Below are 13831 nucleotides of genomic sequence, written 5' to 3'. Positions count from 1 at the left end.
AATCCAGCCCTCGCGCAGTTGCCAACTTGTTATTCAACTCGTCCCAACACGACATTTTATATTACACACTTGTGGAATACGCGCTACTACTATTATATCGTATATCATGTAGCAAAGTGAAAACTGAATGCCCCTTCAGGGATTGAAAGAAGAATACGTTCAAAACTTTGATTAAATGAAAATCCATAAAAAATAAATACAAAATATATATTTTTAAAAAATACAATTGTGAAGTATGTGGTGTGATACAAGAAACATTATGAAACATTATGTAATATGGCAAAGTCAACGAATTTCTTTTGCAGGGAAATGAGTAGAAGATAATGATAAATATTATTAAAATACAGAGAAAACTATATAAAAAATGTAATTCCCCAAAACCGATTGATTACATTTAACTTTAATTGAACAAAACAATTTTAAAGTTTGTAAAAAAAAATTATAAAAAAACCTAAAGCAGTACCAATTTAAAATGAATGATTTCCACACAGTTTTGTTGGATTAAGTTATAGGTCACATTAATGGCGGAAAAGTTTTTGAAAATATTTATCTTGGTCTCATTTTCATCACAAAAAAAAAGAAATGAATTTGAACAGCGGTGTGTAGACCTTTTCCATCTACTGTATATATTTTTCAGATGATTTAAATGGAGTGTGTATAATCTGTCTGTGAATAAAGATGATTGACAATCACAACAGCATCATCATAAACACTTTAATGACAGATCAGGCGAAATGTTTCATCAGGTTGCCCGGCCGCTAAAATACAAAACAGCCGCGCCGCAACACCAGTGGAAAAAAAAAAAAAAACTGGAGTCAAACAAAGAAAAGACACACTCCGGCCGGAACACAAGATGAAGACGCAAATTACAAACACAAACATGCGCTTTGTCCTTGGAAAGCTCTGGCAACAAATGCCACATTTTTGCCATAAAAAAGCGTCACACATGAAAATGCAAAGTCACGATGAAGGAAAAAAGTCTTTTCAAAAGTTGCGAGGATATTCTTTGAAATTTTCACTTTGAGCTAACTAGCAGCGGAATGGAGCTTCAATCCGACACAAACGCACGCAAAGCACAACATTTGCCAAACTGCTGCTGATTTGATTTCTCACGAAGAAACAAACTTTCTCTTTCAAGCGCTTCAAAGTCAAGTGAGAACTTCCATCGAAGCAGGAAACACCTGCACGGAACGGAGCGCAGCGCCGCCTCGGCGCCGCGCGCCAGAGTTTCTCCGTTGTGGCGACAGGGAGCACGCCGTTCCGCGTCAAATGGCCGCACTTACCGCCTCGCTCGCACGCGCGCGTCATCCCGAGGAAGAGGAGGATGAGGAGGGGCAGGGGACAATCCCGTGTCAAGCGGGCCTCGGGCAGCTGGAGGCGTCGGCGGTCCCGTAGCGCGTTCAGCCCACTTTGGCCCAGTTGAGGAAGGCGGGGATGTCCCGGACGGGCACGTTGCGTGTCAACGCTTTGACGCGCAGGTTGCGGTCGTCCGTGAGAAGGACCACCTCGCGGTGAAGACGCACCGTCCCGTCTGAAAGGGGCCGGGGATAGAATAGTTCAGCATTTTTCTGCACTTTTACTTCTTCAAATACATTACATTTTCAGTAGTCTTGCAGAAAATAAAAAATACAGAGAAAAAGGAAAACACATTTTAAAATTTTCAGTTTCATCGAAAAATTTTAATACCTCCAAATTTTATAAATAAATTCTTGCTTTTTACCTGAAATATTTGTACTTTTATCCACTTAAATCCATCCAAGAACTTTAATGCATTGTGCAAATTTTTTGCGCACATCATCGGCCGGATCGGGATGCACCCCTAAATTGCAAAACCACTAAATACACAAAAGTAGTATTCTTATTCTTAAGGGCTTAAATAAGAAGCTCCTTATGAAATCATTGTTGAAATTTACATTGTATAACCCTAACCCTAGATGGCAGCACAGCTATAATTATAGTTCCTCTGAATTAGTTTCGTAATGTAGCTTCGGTGATGGTTTCTTTCCCCCCTCCCCCCCCACACACTAGTTTCCGTTTTTTTCAATTCTGTTTTTGTTATTTTGTGCATTTTCGCTAGCTAAATGGCAAACTGAGGACAGGTTCCATACTTCTCTGATGGGGCATGAAGTCCTTGGCCTTGTCCTGGCAGTAGTGGAGGCAGCAGGACAGGATGACGTCATCGTTGTTGCCCTGACGACAGGAAACACTGTCGATTGGTTCGTTCAAACGACACAGGCCCAGTAAGAACCCCAGTCGCGCGCTCTTCCGTTACCCCGGGACTACATTCCGACAACAAAGCTCCCGTCGCTGTGTGACGTTCTGACCTGCTGTCCCGAGGTGTCTTCGCTACGGAAGGCGATGGACTCCAGCTGGCTCCCCCTGCTGGTGAGCGCCCGCAGTCGCGGCTCCCGCGCCTCGAAGGCCTGCTCCAGGAACAGCACGGCCTGGCGGGCCTTCTCCTGCACGCCTCGGGCGTGCGCCGCCGCCGCCGCGACGTGTCCTCCTCCTCTTGCTCCTCCTCCTCCCCCCGAAGCGTCCTGGCCCTTCGCCAGGCCGTCCAGCTCCGTAATCACTGCCGCGGCAAAACCACAAAGACGCTGAGGAAATTGGGACTCGTCCATTTGCGGCCCGCGACAGATACGACGGATCAAAATTGATCGTGCCCGCAACTACGACCCCTACAAAAAAGCAGTGGGGCGGGTGGTTTGCGACCTCCGCATCACTCCCTGAAAACGACAATTACTACTTCTTGCTACTGTAATAACCGGCTTTACATCTTACCGATGAGGGGCACCACCACGATGTAGCTTCCACAATGGAGGAGCTTCTTGAGCGCCACCAGGTGGTCGATGAAGCCGTTGGTGTCGGGCACCAGGAAGAGAGGCCGGACCTCCAGCTGCAGCCGCCCGCTCGTCTGCAGCACCGCCTGACGCGCGAAAAACATTTGACTTTTCGACTGCAAAATGTCAGAGAACTTTCAAGACACCTGGGAACTCCGAAACGATCACAAAATGCCCCACAGTTCTGAGGACCGGAGTTCAAATCCCGGCCCCGCCTGTGTGGAGTTTGCATGTTCTCCCCGTGCCTGCGTGGCTTTTCTCCGGGCACTCCGCTTTCCTCCCACATCCCAAAAACACGCGTGCTAGGTTAATTGACAACTCTAAATTGCCCGTAGGTGCGAATGGTTGTTTGTTTGTATGTGCCCTGCGATTGGCCGGCGACCGGTTCCGAGTGGACCCCGCCTCTCGCCCGAAGACAGCTGGGATAGGCTCCAGCACGCCCGCGACCCGCGTGAGGAGAAGCGGAACGGAAGATGAACGAATGAATGCATGCGTGGCCGTCAGATATTTACAGTACGACATCAAAAGACGCGCGACAAGGCTCAAAATAAAGTCGCTTTTGGAATCGAATACACTGTATACAATACACGCGGCCGCGCGGACTCAATGTCTTTTTCTAATTCGGCCAATTATGACATTAAAGCCGATCGGCCCATCGGCATAAAATGCTACTTATCGGCAGAGACCGATCAGGCCGATCAAATGGGTGTCAAGTCTATTTAAAATGCGTTTACTTGTATTTGAAATGAGTTTTGTTGTGTTTGAAATGGATTTACTTGTATTTTGTCGCGGCGCTTCTGCTGCTGCGCCAGCTTGTTGGCGAGGGCGTGCCGCCGCGCCTTCAGCTGTCGGATGTCGCTCTCGCCGTCTCCCTCCGCCTCCTCCTCTCCGTCGTCGTCTTCCTCGCCTTCCGACGCGGACATCGAGGACTCCACGATGACGTCGTCGGCCTGCGACCACAAAAGCGTCCACAAACTGAATACCTGTCACATGACCCACACCACAGACATGACGAGGATCATAGTTTTATGTCAAGAAATGAAGTTCACTGGAAAGTCCGGTGTTTCATGCGTCAATTTTTGATGTATTTTTTTCATAGTTGTAGCTTGACACTTTTTTAACAACAGTCAGTAGATTTGCTGCTCGTCTATTTTTTGAAGAAATTCCTTATCGTTTTATGTACAGCAAAAATATGATGTCAAGGGAAACGTCAGTGTTCGAGGTGTCAATTCTATACGTTTGGCTTTTTCTTCGGCTTGAAGACTATTAGCGGCGGTCCATTTGACGCTCGTAAGACGTGCGAAGGACTCGTCTCGTCACCTCTTTGTCGGACAGCGAGTCCTGCCCGGTCTTGCCGTCCGTGGAGGCGGCGGAGGGAGGCGGCGGGGCCACGGAGACGTATTTGCCGCCCTTGAAGGCCAGCAGAGGTTCTTCCTGCCCGCACAGCGCCTCCAGGAAGTACTTGAGCACCGTCACCCGTTTGCAATCGGCGGCTATGGCCTGAGGCGAAAGACGGCGAGAAGGTCGCAAAAGGGAGCGCATCGGCTTGTACGTGAGGCGCGCGCGGTACCGTGTCGGTGTGGCGGTCGACGTAGCAGGGCTCCTGCGGCGCGGCCAGCAGGGGAACGAAGCCGGCGAGCAGCCTGTCCTCCTTCAGCTGCAGCACGGTCAGCTCCTCGTCGCCCTCCGCCTCGTCCGTGTCCACCTTGTAGAGCGGCACCTCGCCGTGGTCCACGCGCGCCAGCACGTTGCAGAGGCGGGCCAGGCACCGCCACACGTCCGGGCCGACGCTGCGGGACGGAGGAGGAAGAAGTGAGGGAACGCGGACGGCGAGGAGGACGCGGCGAGGAGAAGGAGCGCTCACTCGATGCGGCAGGGCGGCGGGTTCCACCGGTCCGGGTGGCCCAGCATCCAGTCGGACCAAACCTTGACGGCGGGCAGGAGTTCCCGCAGGTCCGCCGGGAAATCGGAGACCCTCAGCAGAGCCTCCGGCTCGCCGTCTTTGTCCTCCTGCTCTGCGGCCGACGCGGACGCAGAGGCTGCGATGCGCAAAGAGCCGCAAATGAAAAGGAGAACAAGCGGAGATCCTTCGGTCAGAATATTTCGCACTTATCGCACTTGTGGCTGTCGTAAGTCATGGCACAAAGGGAGTTGTTTCTTTTTGCTCCATATTTCACTTTTCTTTTCCCGTATGCTGAAGTCATGTTGCTGACGCATTTGTGCGTCTTTTCCTGCATGTTTAGCTTTCAGCGCGAGTTCAGCGCGTCAATACACACCCGAGCCTTTTCACTCACTGCTTGACTCGGGTTTTCCTTGATGTTTAACTTCCGATAGCTCGGCAGTTGTGCTTTTTTCGCCCCTGTCCTAATACTTTTGTCCACATAGGTGTAATAGCGGCGCAGTACCTGCGGGGGTGTCGGTGAGGATCTGCGTGCAGCGTTGCACCATCAGCGCAAACACGGCGAGGCCCAGCGCCGTGCTCTGCTCCTGCAGCATCGAGCGAGACTCTCCTCCTCCTCCTCCTTCTTCACCTCCGCCTGTGCCACGGACAGATGCACACGTGTGTCACGCTTGCGTTGTCGCGTGCGTGCGTGCGTGCGTGTCACCTCGAGTGAGGGCGTTGTGTACGGCGAACATGTTGATGGTGACGATCTGCAGCAGGTGCGTGCCGCCCAGGAGCGACGGGCCGTGCCGGAGCAGCGCACCGAACTCCTGCAGAACCCGCCGGGCCACCCTGGGGAACGACTCCATCCTGCGTGCGCCCGTGGAAGAGGAACGTTGCATTTTAGCACAGGTGCGGGGTCAACTGGAGTCACGTGATTGACTGGAGTCGGACTCACCCCACTTTGGTGAAGAGCTTCCCGTGCGCGTGCAGAAAGCTCAGGATGAATCTCTTGTTGAGCTGAAACAAAAAAAAAAAAAAAAAAAAAGTCATTCATCTGAATGCACCCGTCTTTGATGTTTAAACATCAAAAACTGTATTTCAGGGATATTTGAACTCATTAATATCATGAGTAATCTAAAATGGTTACATAAATATTTTATAACTACAATCCCAAATTTCCCCATTGTGGAACTTAGCATCATTGTTTCCCCCAAAAATCTTCCATTTTCAATCGTGCGCATTATACAAAGGTATAGGAAAATATACGTATTGAGGTTCTGCCACTTTGTAATCAAATGTTTTCTCATTGAAATTAATCATATACTGAAAATGATTGACCCTGAATAATGTGTTCAATATTGTTTTGTTTTATGCTGTGGGTGGGAGGGCGTTAACGCCCACCTTAACCCCTCCCACCAACACATTGACATGTGAGCCACCGGCTTGCACGATGTCGTCAAAACTAGCCATGTCATCTGTCGGGATGATACGTTCACTTCTGGCTCCAGAACACACACGGCAAAAAGATGCCGAGGGGGATAAGCACACGAGGTCTATGAACATTCACGTTATGAACTATTGAGGGGATTAGAGGGCTAACTGACATTCAACAGCATTTTAACAACTACTTACAACAGCGCTAGGCATGCTGGGAAATACTCCGACACTGCACGGTGACGTCATCGTTAAAACATGGCAGCATGCTATCGGAGTATTTCCCGTCATGTCCAAACTAATCTCTACAGAGTGCATCCCAAACACAATATGAAATACATTAATCAGGAGTTACGGGAACTCAATTTAGTAAAACTGATGAGAGGAAATTAGAGGCATGGACTAAAAGGCGACTTGCCACCACCATTTATAGCATGCCATCATATAGAAATATTGGGTGCGCATTGTACATGGGTAGAAGACTTCTCGATTTCTGTCGCCAACTTTGGAGGTGCGCATTATACATGAGAAATTACCGTAATAAAGTTAATCTCATCATTGTTTTGAGAGGCAGCTCTTACGTCACTAGCGCTGAGACCGCCGAGCTCTGCGTCCAGTTCACAGTCCCCGGCGGACTCGCCGGCGGCCCCTCGCGCGGACGCGGCCTTGGCGCCCACGCGTCCGCCGGGGCGCAGCCAGACTTCGGAGCGCGCCCCGTCCTCGGGTGCGGCGCGCCCTCTGACGGCGGGGCCCCCCGAGCCGCCGTCCCGCTCGTCCTGCCTCCTGCGACGCTCCAACTGCTCCGTTTTGCACTTGGCCTCCTCGAACAGGCTGGTGAGGCTCTCCTTGGCCGTCAGGATGGGGTTGGACGCCGCCAGGCTGCGCATGTAGTAATACACGGCGTCCAGCTTGCGCTTCTGCGGGTGGGGACAAACGCTCGGGGATCAATGTGCTACGAGCTAACTAGCCGCCGCTAAAGGTCCGCGTTTTGTCACTCACGGTGTAGACCGCCAGCAAGGCCAGCTGGTTGTACGGGCGGCCATTTTTGGGGGCGATCTGCTGGGCTTTCAGGTACCAGCTAAGAAAAAGAATTAAATACATAAAGATGTTAAATATACTGCGCAACCGCAACGCTCACTAATTTAATTTGTTACGAGAGTCCGTTCACAAACGTAATCCATTTTTCCCTTTGAAATGAATGGAAATCGAATGAATCTGTTCCGGCCCCCGAACAAACTTATGTTTCACTTGTTTTGATCGTGTCGTTAAAAATACAGCACAAGATAGAAATAAGTGAAAACATGCAATATGAGCAAATAACTGTTTGACGTAATGACAACACTGTCGAAAGTGAGCGCTTTTTTTATTCATCCAAACAAACAATCATTTTCCTACCTTTTCTATAATTGGATCAATGATATCATAATTCTTTGTGTTTTTGTTTTTGTTTGCTATTTGCAGCAGGGTTCGGCGGGGATTACCATCCAAGGAACAAATTCTAACGAGACAATCATCATCATTTTCCGCAAATGCCTTCGTACCTGCGAGCTTTTCCGTAGTTGGCCGAGTCGCTAGCTTGTTGGCGGTAGCGAGCGATGTCTCCTTGACAGATCATACAGCGCTGAGCGCTGATCAGAGCGTACTTCACCTGAGACAGCACAAACTCTGAGTACAGTACAGCAACCGCTTCCTTTTGGCTGTTCCCAAAAATCGGACGTGTCCAAATCATCTTAAATCAGTTTAAAACCAACTTTTAGTAGACCACATTTCAGCTTTAGACTGGTTTTCCCATCACTCATATTTCAAAGGAACATTTTCGGTAAGACCCCGCCCGTACCGTTTTGCGCAGCGGCCGCGCCCTGATGGCCATGCCGTCCATGTAGTCGTCCAGTTTGAACTGGTAGACCGTCTGCATCTTGTGGAGCAGCGTGTCAAAGAACTGCGCTCCCTGGAAACGAGGCAGAAATCAGTCCCGAGTGGAAATCTTCAACGTTCAAGCGAGTCCCCGAGCCGCGTTTTTACAGCCGTCTACCTCGTCGAGCAGCGTGAGCAGCACGTTGCGGATGCGCGGCGTGTCGTCGTCGGCGGCGGGGTCCTTGAGCAGCTGGCGGAAGCGCTCGATGACCTGGTAGAAGACGTTCTTCCACAGCGCCTGGTCCACGGCGTGGGAGTCGGCCAGCTCGATGTCGCTCAGAACCACGCGCTCGTACACGCCCAGCAGCTCCGCCCTGGCGGTCGAGAACATCACAATCGACATCCTTGCAAACGAACGCGCATCGCAACATCAACGGGCTAGGGAATCATTTGCAATATCACGCACATGTATGAACCATTTGAAACATTTTAGAAAAAAAAAAAAGTCGAATAATTGGGAAAGAATTTGGGGAACAAATCCGCAAATAGGTGAATCCGCGGGTGTCGGACCGTGAATATGCAGGCGTCCCCCGTGTACCTTTTAGCATTACAACGTACGCTACTGTATTTGAATGTTGCTGACGAGAGCCAAGTACTTTTTGAGGCGCTACTGAGTGTAAAACGGTTGAGAAGTGGCGATGTCGATGATTTGGAAGCCAATGTACGCGTGTGATTCGGAGCGTCCTTGTGACCTGAGCCGGGCCATGCGCTCCAGCCCGTCGGCGCCGAGTCCGTCTCGGGACAGCAGGTTGCCGAGCTGAACTTCCTGGGAGTCCGCCCCCCTGAGCACGCGGCCCAGCTCGCCTCTGGCCTGCTGCTCCGCCTCCTCCGCCGTCAGCGCGCCGCCCGCCCGGGGGTAACCTCTGTACAGCTGAGCCGTCGGGTACGCGCCGTCGGCCGCCTGGTAGGGCGGCGCGAAGGGGAAGGCGTGGCGCTGGCCGACGGGCGCGGCGCAGCAGTAGGGGTCGTCCGACTTCTGGAACTTGTAGCGGGCCGAGGCGGCCGCCCGCCGCTGCGACACCGGAGGACTCCCCGCCGCTTCGTCGTCCGTGTCCAGGAAGTGCAGCTGACCGTATCCCGTCTGCGGGTAGACGGCCCGCGGGAGGGAGCGCCGGCCGCCGGGGGACGGCGCCGGTTTCTGCTCGGGATTGTTGGGGTCCCACAGGCGCCTCGCGCCTCCGCCGCGGCCTCCTCGGACCCGCGAGGCGGCTCCTCCTCGAAGCCCGCCGAAAAGCATCCGCTGGCCCGCTTCGGCCGGGTCGGAGATGTCGCTGCGGGACGGCAGCACCAGGATACCTGGTGGACACGCCGGTCTTGATGTTACTATACCTCGCAATTCGGAATCATTGTTGAAGAATGAATTCAATGTTGCATACATTGTACACTTTTTAGGGCTGTCAAAGTTAAAGCGATAACTAAAAAGGATCGCATTCATCATGTATTAACTGAGATGAATCACACAATCTATTTTGACCACACACGCTCCTTGACCTTCACGGCGGATGGATATGTGAAATGCGGCGCAGGTTGCTATAAGGTCAGCGATCGGGTCAACGCGAAGATGAGTGAGGGGATGCCCGGCACAAATTTGGCTTCAAAAGGCAGGCCGAAAAAACAAGCTCATTTGCATATTTCATCCGAGCGCAACCTGCTTAAAATACCATCTCAAAGCAAAACGTGGCGCCTGTGATGAATTGCAAATAATCCAAATTCAAAAGCGTGATTAATCGGATTTTATGAAATGAATCGATTGACAGCCCTCATCCTTTCACATCACTGTCATTAATATATAATTTGTTACCTACCACATACCAAGATCTTAAACATTTTCTTATTTTCTTCTTCTGCAGCTATCAAACAGTTCACTGATTTTCCCATCAATTACACAGATCAAAATTGATTTTGCATTATTGAGCAACACCAACACAAAATGCGCATATGAGGTGCAGGTATTATTTTTGTCCACTTGGGGTCACCATCCTCCCATTTTATTGCGTCGTACCTGCGACTTCGAATGTGTGCGCGTCAGCGAACGAGAGTGCAGTCGGCTGCTGTTAGCTGACGTTAGCGAGTCCGCGCGTCGAGTGCCTCGCATCTGCAGCTCGGGTCACCCGCTTGCTTTCTTTTCTTAAAACGTGTAGCGGCGGTACTAATTAGCAGTGGTAGGCTCCATAAAATGAGCAAACAATGCTTGCGTTACTTTGCGTTTGCCATCGTAGACGTGCGGCTGATGTTTTCTTCCTCGTTAAATGCGAAATGAACGCAAACTTCGGACATTCTCAATCATCGACGCAGTCTCGGCGCGGTCTTATTTCTCCACGGAGCGTTGCGCGTCGGCAGTAACGTCAGTCCGTTCGGAAAAATGATCCCTGCGGCGCTACGAGAAACTCATTTTGGAATTGTTCTACTCAAAAATGGTTTCAGCCCGAGTGGAATGAGCTACAAAAGTCTGATAATTCTGCCGCAAAGCTGCTCTTGTTTTTGTTTCGCCATTGCGCCTTTGCTACTGACATGAATGTTGACGTGTGAATTCTGCTGCTGTGTGCTCACAGGATGACTAAAGTAGCTATGTTTCTATGTAACGCTCCGAACTCTGACCTCTATTACGCCACTTTTGGTCATTTCCGTACGTAAACTTGCGTCTCGACTCCCTTTAACGCCTTGCGTGTCCGTCATCAATCCACGTCCGTTCGTACCTCCGCCGCGGCCGCGAGGAGCCGGCCCGTGTTTGTGGCGATCCCCGGAGACGTCCCGTTTCTTCTGCGAGGAGACCCCGCCGATCCCTCGCCCTCGGCAGGCGTGCCGCTCCTCGCACGCGCCGTCCGTCCCGCGCGTCCGCCCGTCGTCCGCCGCGTCGCTCGTCTCGCTTCCTTCGGCGGAGTCGGCCGAGGACTCCCCGTCGGCGTCGCGGCCGCGGAGGTGCGATCTGCGCCCTCCTCTCTGCGGGCGGCCGTCGCCGGCGACGCTGCCGGCCGAGCTGCTGCTGTACGTGCGCCGGCGCGGGCGTCGGATGTCCGATTTGGAATAGCGCTTGGAGGCGGGCGCGGCGCCGTCCGATTTGCGGCGCTCGCTACGCTGGCCCTCGCGCTGCGCGTTCCTCCGCGTGGGAGCGTCTTCCCCGCTGCGCTTTTTGTAGTTGATATCGGCGCTTCTCCTTCGGCTCCCCCTTCCCACGTTTGGATGCGTCTCTCCTGATTTGTGGGCCTCGTCGGCGTCCCGTCTCTCTTTTTCCCGCTCGCTCGGCCCCGCGACGACATCTTGGCTCTTCTCCTTCTCGCCGCCTCTTCTTCGGCGGTTTCCCTTTTCTGGCTTCTTTTCCTTGTCTGTCGTTTTGCCTCTCCGGCCGGCTGCGTCCTCGGCGCCTTCGCGAGACGCTTCTGCCTTGACGCTGAGTTTTTCCACTTTGCCCGCAAGTTTCTCCACCGTGACTTCTTCCGCAGCCTGCCGTCCTTTTTTCCTGTTTGTCTCCTTGAAATTCGTATTTTCTTGAGTGCATTTTCCGTCTTCTGCGTTCTCCTTTGCCTCTCTTTCTTCGGCGCGCCGCTCGGCTTCACGGTCGCGATTCCCCGAGGGGGGCTTATCCTGCTCTCGCGCCCCGCCGCAGTCTTTTCCCTGTGCGTTCCGGCGGATTCCGGGCTGGTAAAATTCCCGGTCGGGCTTGCGGGTTTTCTTTGGCTTGACGGCTCCGGCGGGATCCTGACTTTCTTGGTGGTTTTGGGGCACGTCATTTTCCCGAGCGGCCTCGCTGTTGACGTCGGGAACATTATTGTCGCCGCCTCCCGCCTCGTCGTCGGCGCGGACGAGGAGGTTCTTTTTGCCGTTCTTCGGTTTGGGACCGCTTTCGGGCTCCTCGCTGTCGCGGCGCTGTCGTCCCTGTCCGGGCCCTCGCCGGTAGCGCTGCAAGTCGGGACGGCGCCAGTGCTTCTTGGGCCCGTGGCAGTCCTCTGCGTTCAAGGAAAGAACACACACACACACACACACACAAAGATTTGGCAATCGGGATTTCGAGAACCTCGTGCGTGCTGTAATCCAAGACAGCTATGCCACTGACATACAGGCAAAATGAAATGCTCTTGGTGCCAAGGAACTATGTTGACAAGTTTCAGGAGCTTCATTTGGACAAAAGTAGTGCTTCGCTGCCATCCTTCTTTCTGAGTTTTCAAATAATCAAATGGAATTTTTCATTTGTTGGCCTATGACATGCTTTTATTTCAGAATAGTACATGGAGTAGCGAGTCGATTCTGAGACGGAAGTCATTCGTTACTGTCAGCACGAATAACGAATCGGGATTTAGCGAGCCCTACTTTTGTTTACAGTAACTCGACCAACCCCTCAACAAACTATTATCCTTGCCTTCTGATTTCCAAAACTAGTTAGGCATCAATTTGCCGTGTATGATGTACGTATGTATGATGAGGTGATTAAACCGTCATAACGGCCCTCTGAGGGAAACCGTAACAACAATGTGGCCCGCGACAACAACGACTTTGACAAGTTTCCGCATGCACAGCACAGCACAACACAGCACAGCACAACACAACACAACACAGTCACACGACGAAGTGCTTCACTGCTTTGCTTTTTGTCGCACAAGTTTCTCAAACTCTCCCTTTGGTTGTCCTCGTGACGACAATATCGTTTTAAGTTCACTTGAAAAGGCACAGACTCATGTCTCGCACTTAAGTGTGTAATGTTAACGGTTGTGGCAAAATGTCCGCGACGTTTAAAAGCAACGCGCGCGGGCTGACACGGCTAGCATGAGCATGAGCACGATTAGCATTAGCGAGATTAGCCGAGCGCGCGCACGTTCGGCAACTACGCGAGTTTGCGAGCTTTTGAGCTCTCTGCCGTCGTCGTTGTGTTTTGTCCTCTTTGCACCTTGGTCAAGTGTCGAATTGGACGCCGCGGCGCTTTGGACTCGAAGTTCGGCGGCGGAGATTCTCACTCGGTCCAGCTGCTCCGCCATCTTGGTTGGTCCAACGCACAACAACAGGAAACCACGAAACACATACGGAGGCCGCGACGGGACAAACTTCGACGTTCCGACGGTGGCCTCATCTTACCGACGACTACAAACTTTTGTTTGTAGATACGTATGGAAGAATCCGTGTAGGCGTCCCGTACTTATTGGTATTTTCTCGACCGTTTAAGCCCGGTGAGTAAAGACGATTTGCGTCTGTCTCGGCCATATTGACGTCTCCACTCCCGAGTCAGTGCGCTTTCAGTTCCGCGTAAGATCCACTAGGTGTCACAATCGAGGAAGGGTTTGTATTGGCCCGATGGAAGCGCATTCCCGTGCACTTTTATTTCACATCCACTTTATTGAACACTTACCATTTACAGCTGCTCCGCGTCACGTCCGGTGTCGTCAGTGCCAGGGCGCAGGTGGGCACGTCACGATGTACGTGCAGGTGCGGTATGCTCCCGTGCAGATGATGCGCCGCCGCCGGAGTCAACACGTCCACTTCCGCAGCAGCAGCAGCAGCAAAGTTATGGAGCCAAACGGGAATTGTCACCCTCGGCCGCTGAATTATTCATCTGCACTCTTTGCTTCCCTTCGTTGCCATAACGATCAGAAACATCCACACAAACTCGTCACCTCGTAAGTAAGTCACCTGAATGACTTTTACAGCACTTTTCCTCACAGCAAAATGATCCGTTTGGTAGGAAAACAGACAAAATGGCCAAAAATAAATCCAGAATTTCCTTACGTTTGTTCGGTTAGTTACAATATTGCAGAGAGGATATTTGAAGCGT

At 51.7% G+C, this 13831-nt stretch overlaps 1 protein-coding gene across 3 annotated transcripts; it reads right to left on the bottom strand.

Moving 5' to 3' along the window:
- Positions 1-700: 700 nt before the first annotated feature.
- On the bottom strand, positions 701-13267 carry smg6 (SMG6 nonsense mediated mRNA decay factor). 3 transcript variants are annotated; one of them, XM_061751439.1, is made up of 19 exons: positions 12953-13267; positions 10770-12017; positions 8766-9369; positions 8192-8387; positions 7997-8107; positions 7701-7807; positions 7159-7237; positions 6741-7076; positions 5681-5742; positions 5447-5592; positions 5246-5377; positions 4705-4879; positions 4411-4630; positions 4161-4340; positions 3617-3790; positions 2782-2926; positions 2325-2572; positions 2109-2190; positions 701-1531 (listed from the first exon to the last, which is right to left on the bottom strand). In XM_061751439.1, the coding sequence occupies exons 1-19, from the start codon at positions 13038-13040 to the stop codon at positions 1401-1403; spliced, it is 4464 nt and encodes a 1487-aa protein (XP_061607423.1). In that variant the 5' UTR covers positions 13041-13267; the 3' UTR covers positions 701-1400. The 3 variants fall into 3 exon arrangements, with proteins under 3 accessions (XP_061607423.1, XP_061607424.1, XP_061607425.1); XM_061751440.1 differs by lacking the exon at positions 10770-12017 and having other exon boundaries at positions 12953-13263; XM_061751441.1 differs by lacking the exon at positions 12953-13267 and having other exon boundaries at positions 10672-10793.
- Positions 13268-13831: the final 564 nt, after the last annotated feature.

This window comes from Phyllopteryx taeniolatus, chromosome 17 (genome assembly GCF_024500385.1).
Source record: "Phyllopteryx taeniolatus isolate TA_2022b chromosome 17, UOR_Ptae_1.2, whole genome shotgun sequence".
Classification (NCBI taxonomy): domain Eukaryota; kingdom Metazoa; phylum Chordata; class Actinopteri; order Syngnathiformes; family Syngnathidae; genus Phyllopteryx; species Phyllopteryx taeniolatus.
Note: the sequence above shows the minus strand (reverse complement) of the source record. Positions and strands in the feature narration are given on the sequence as shown.

Coding starts and splice junctions, on each gene's coding strand:
- smg6 (XM_061751439.1), bottom strand. CDS start 13,040: ATGGCGGAGCAGCTGGACCGAGTGAGAATCTCCGCCGCCGAACTTCGA. Junction 8,388..8,765: donor GAGCGCATGGCCCGGCTCAG/GTCACAAGGACG, acceptor CTCGACCGCCAG/GGCGGAGCTGCTGGGCGTGT. Junction 7,077..7,158: donor CCTTGCTGGCGGTCTACACC/GTGAGTGACAAA, acceptor CCCCACCCGCAG/AAGCGCAAGCTGGACGCCGT.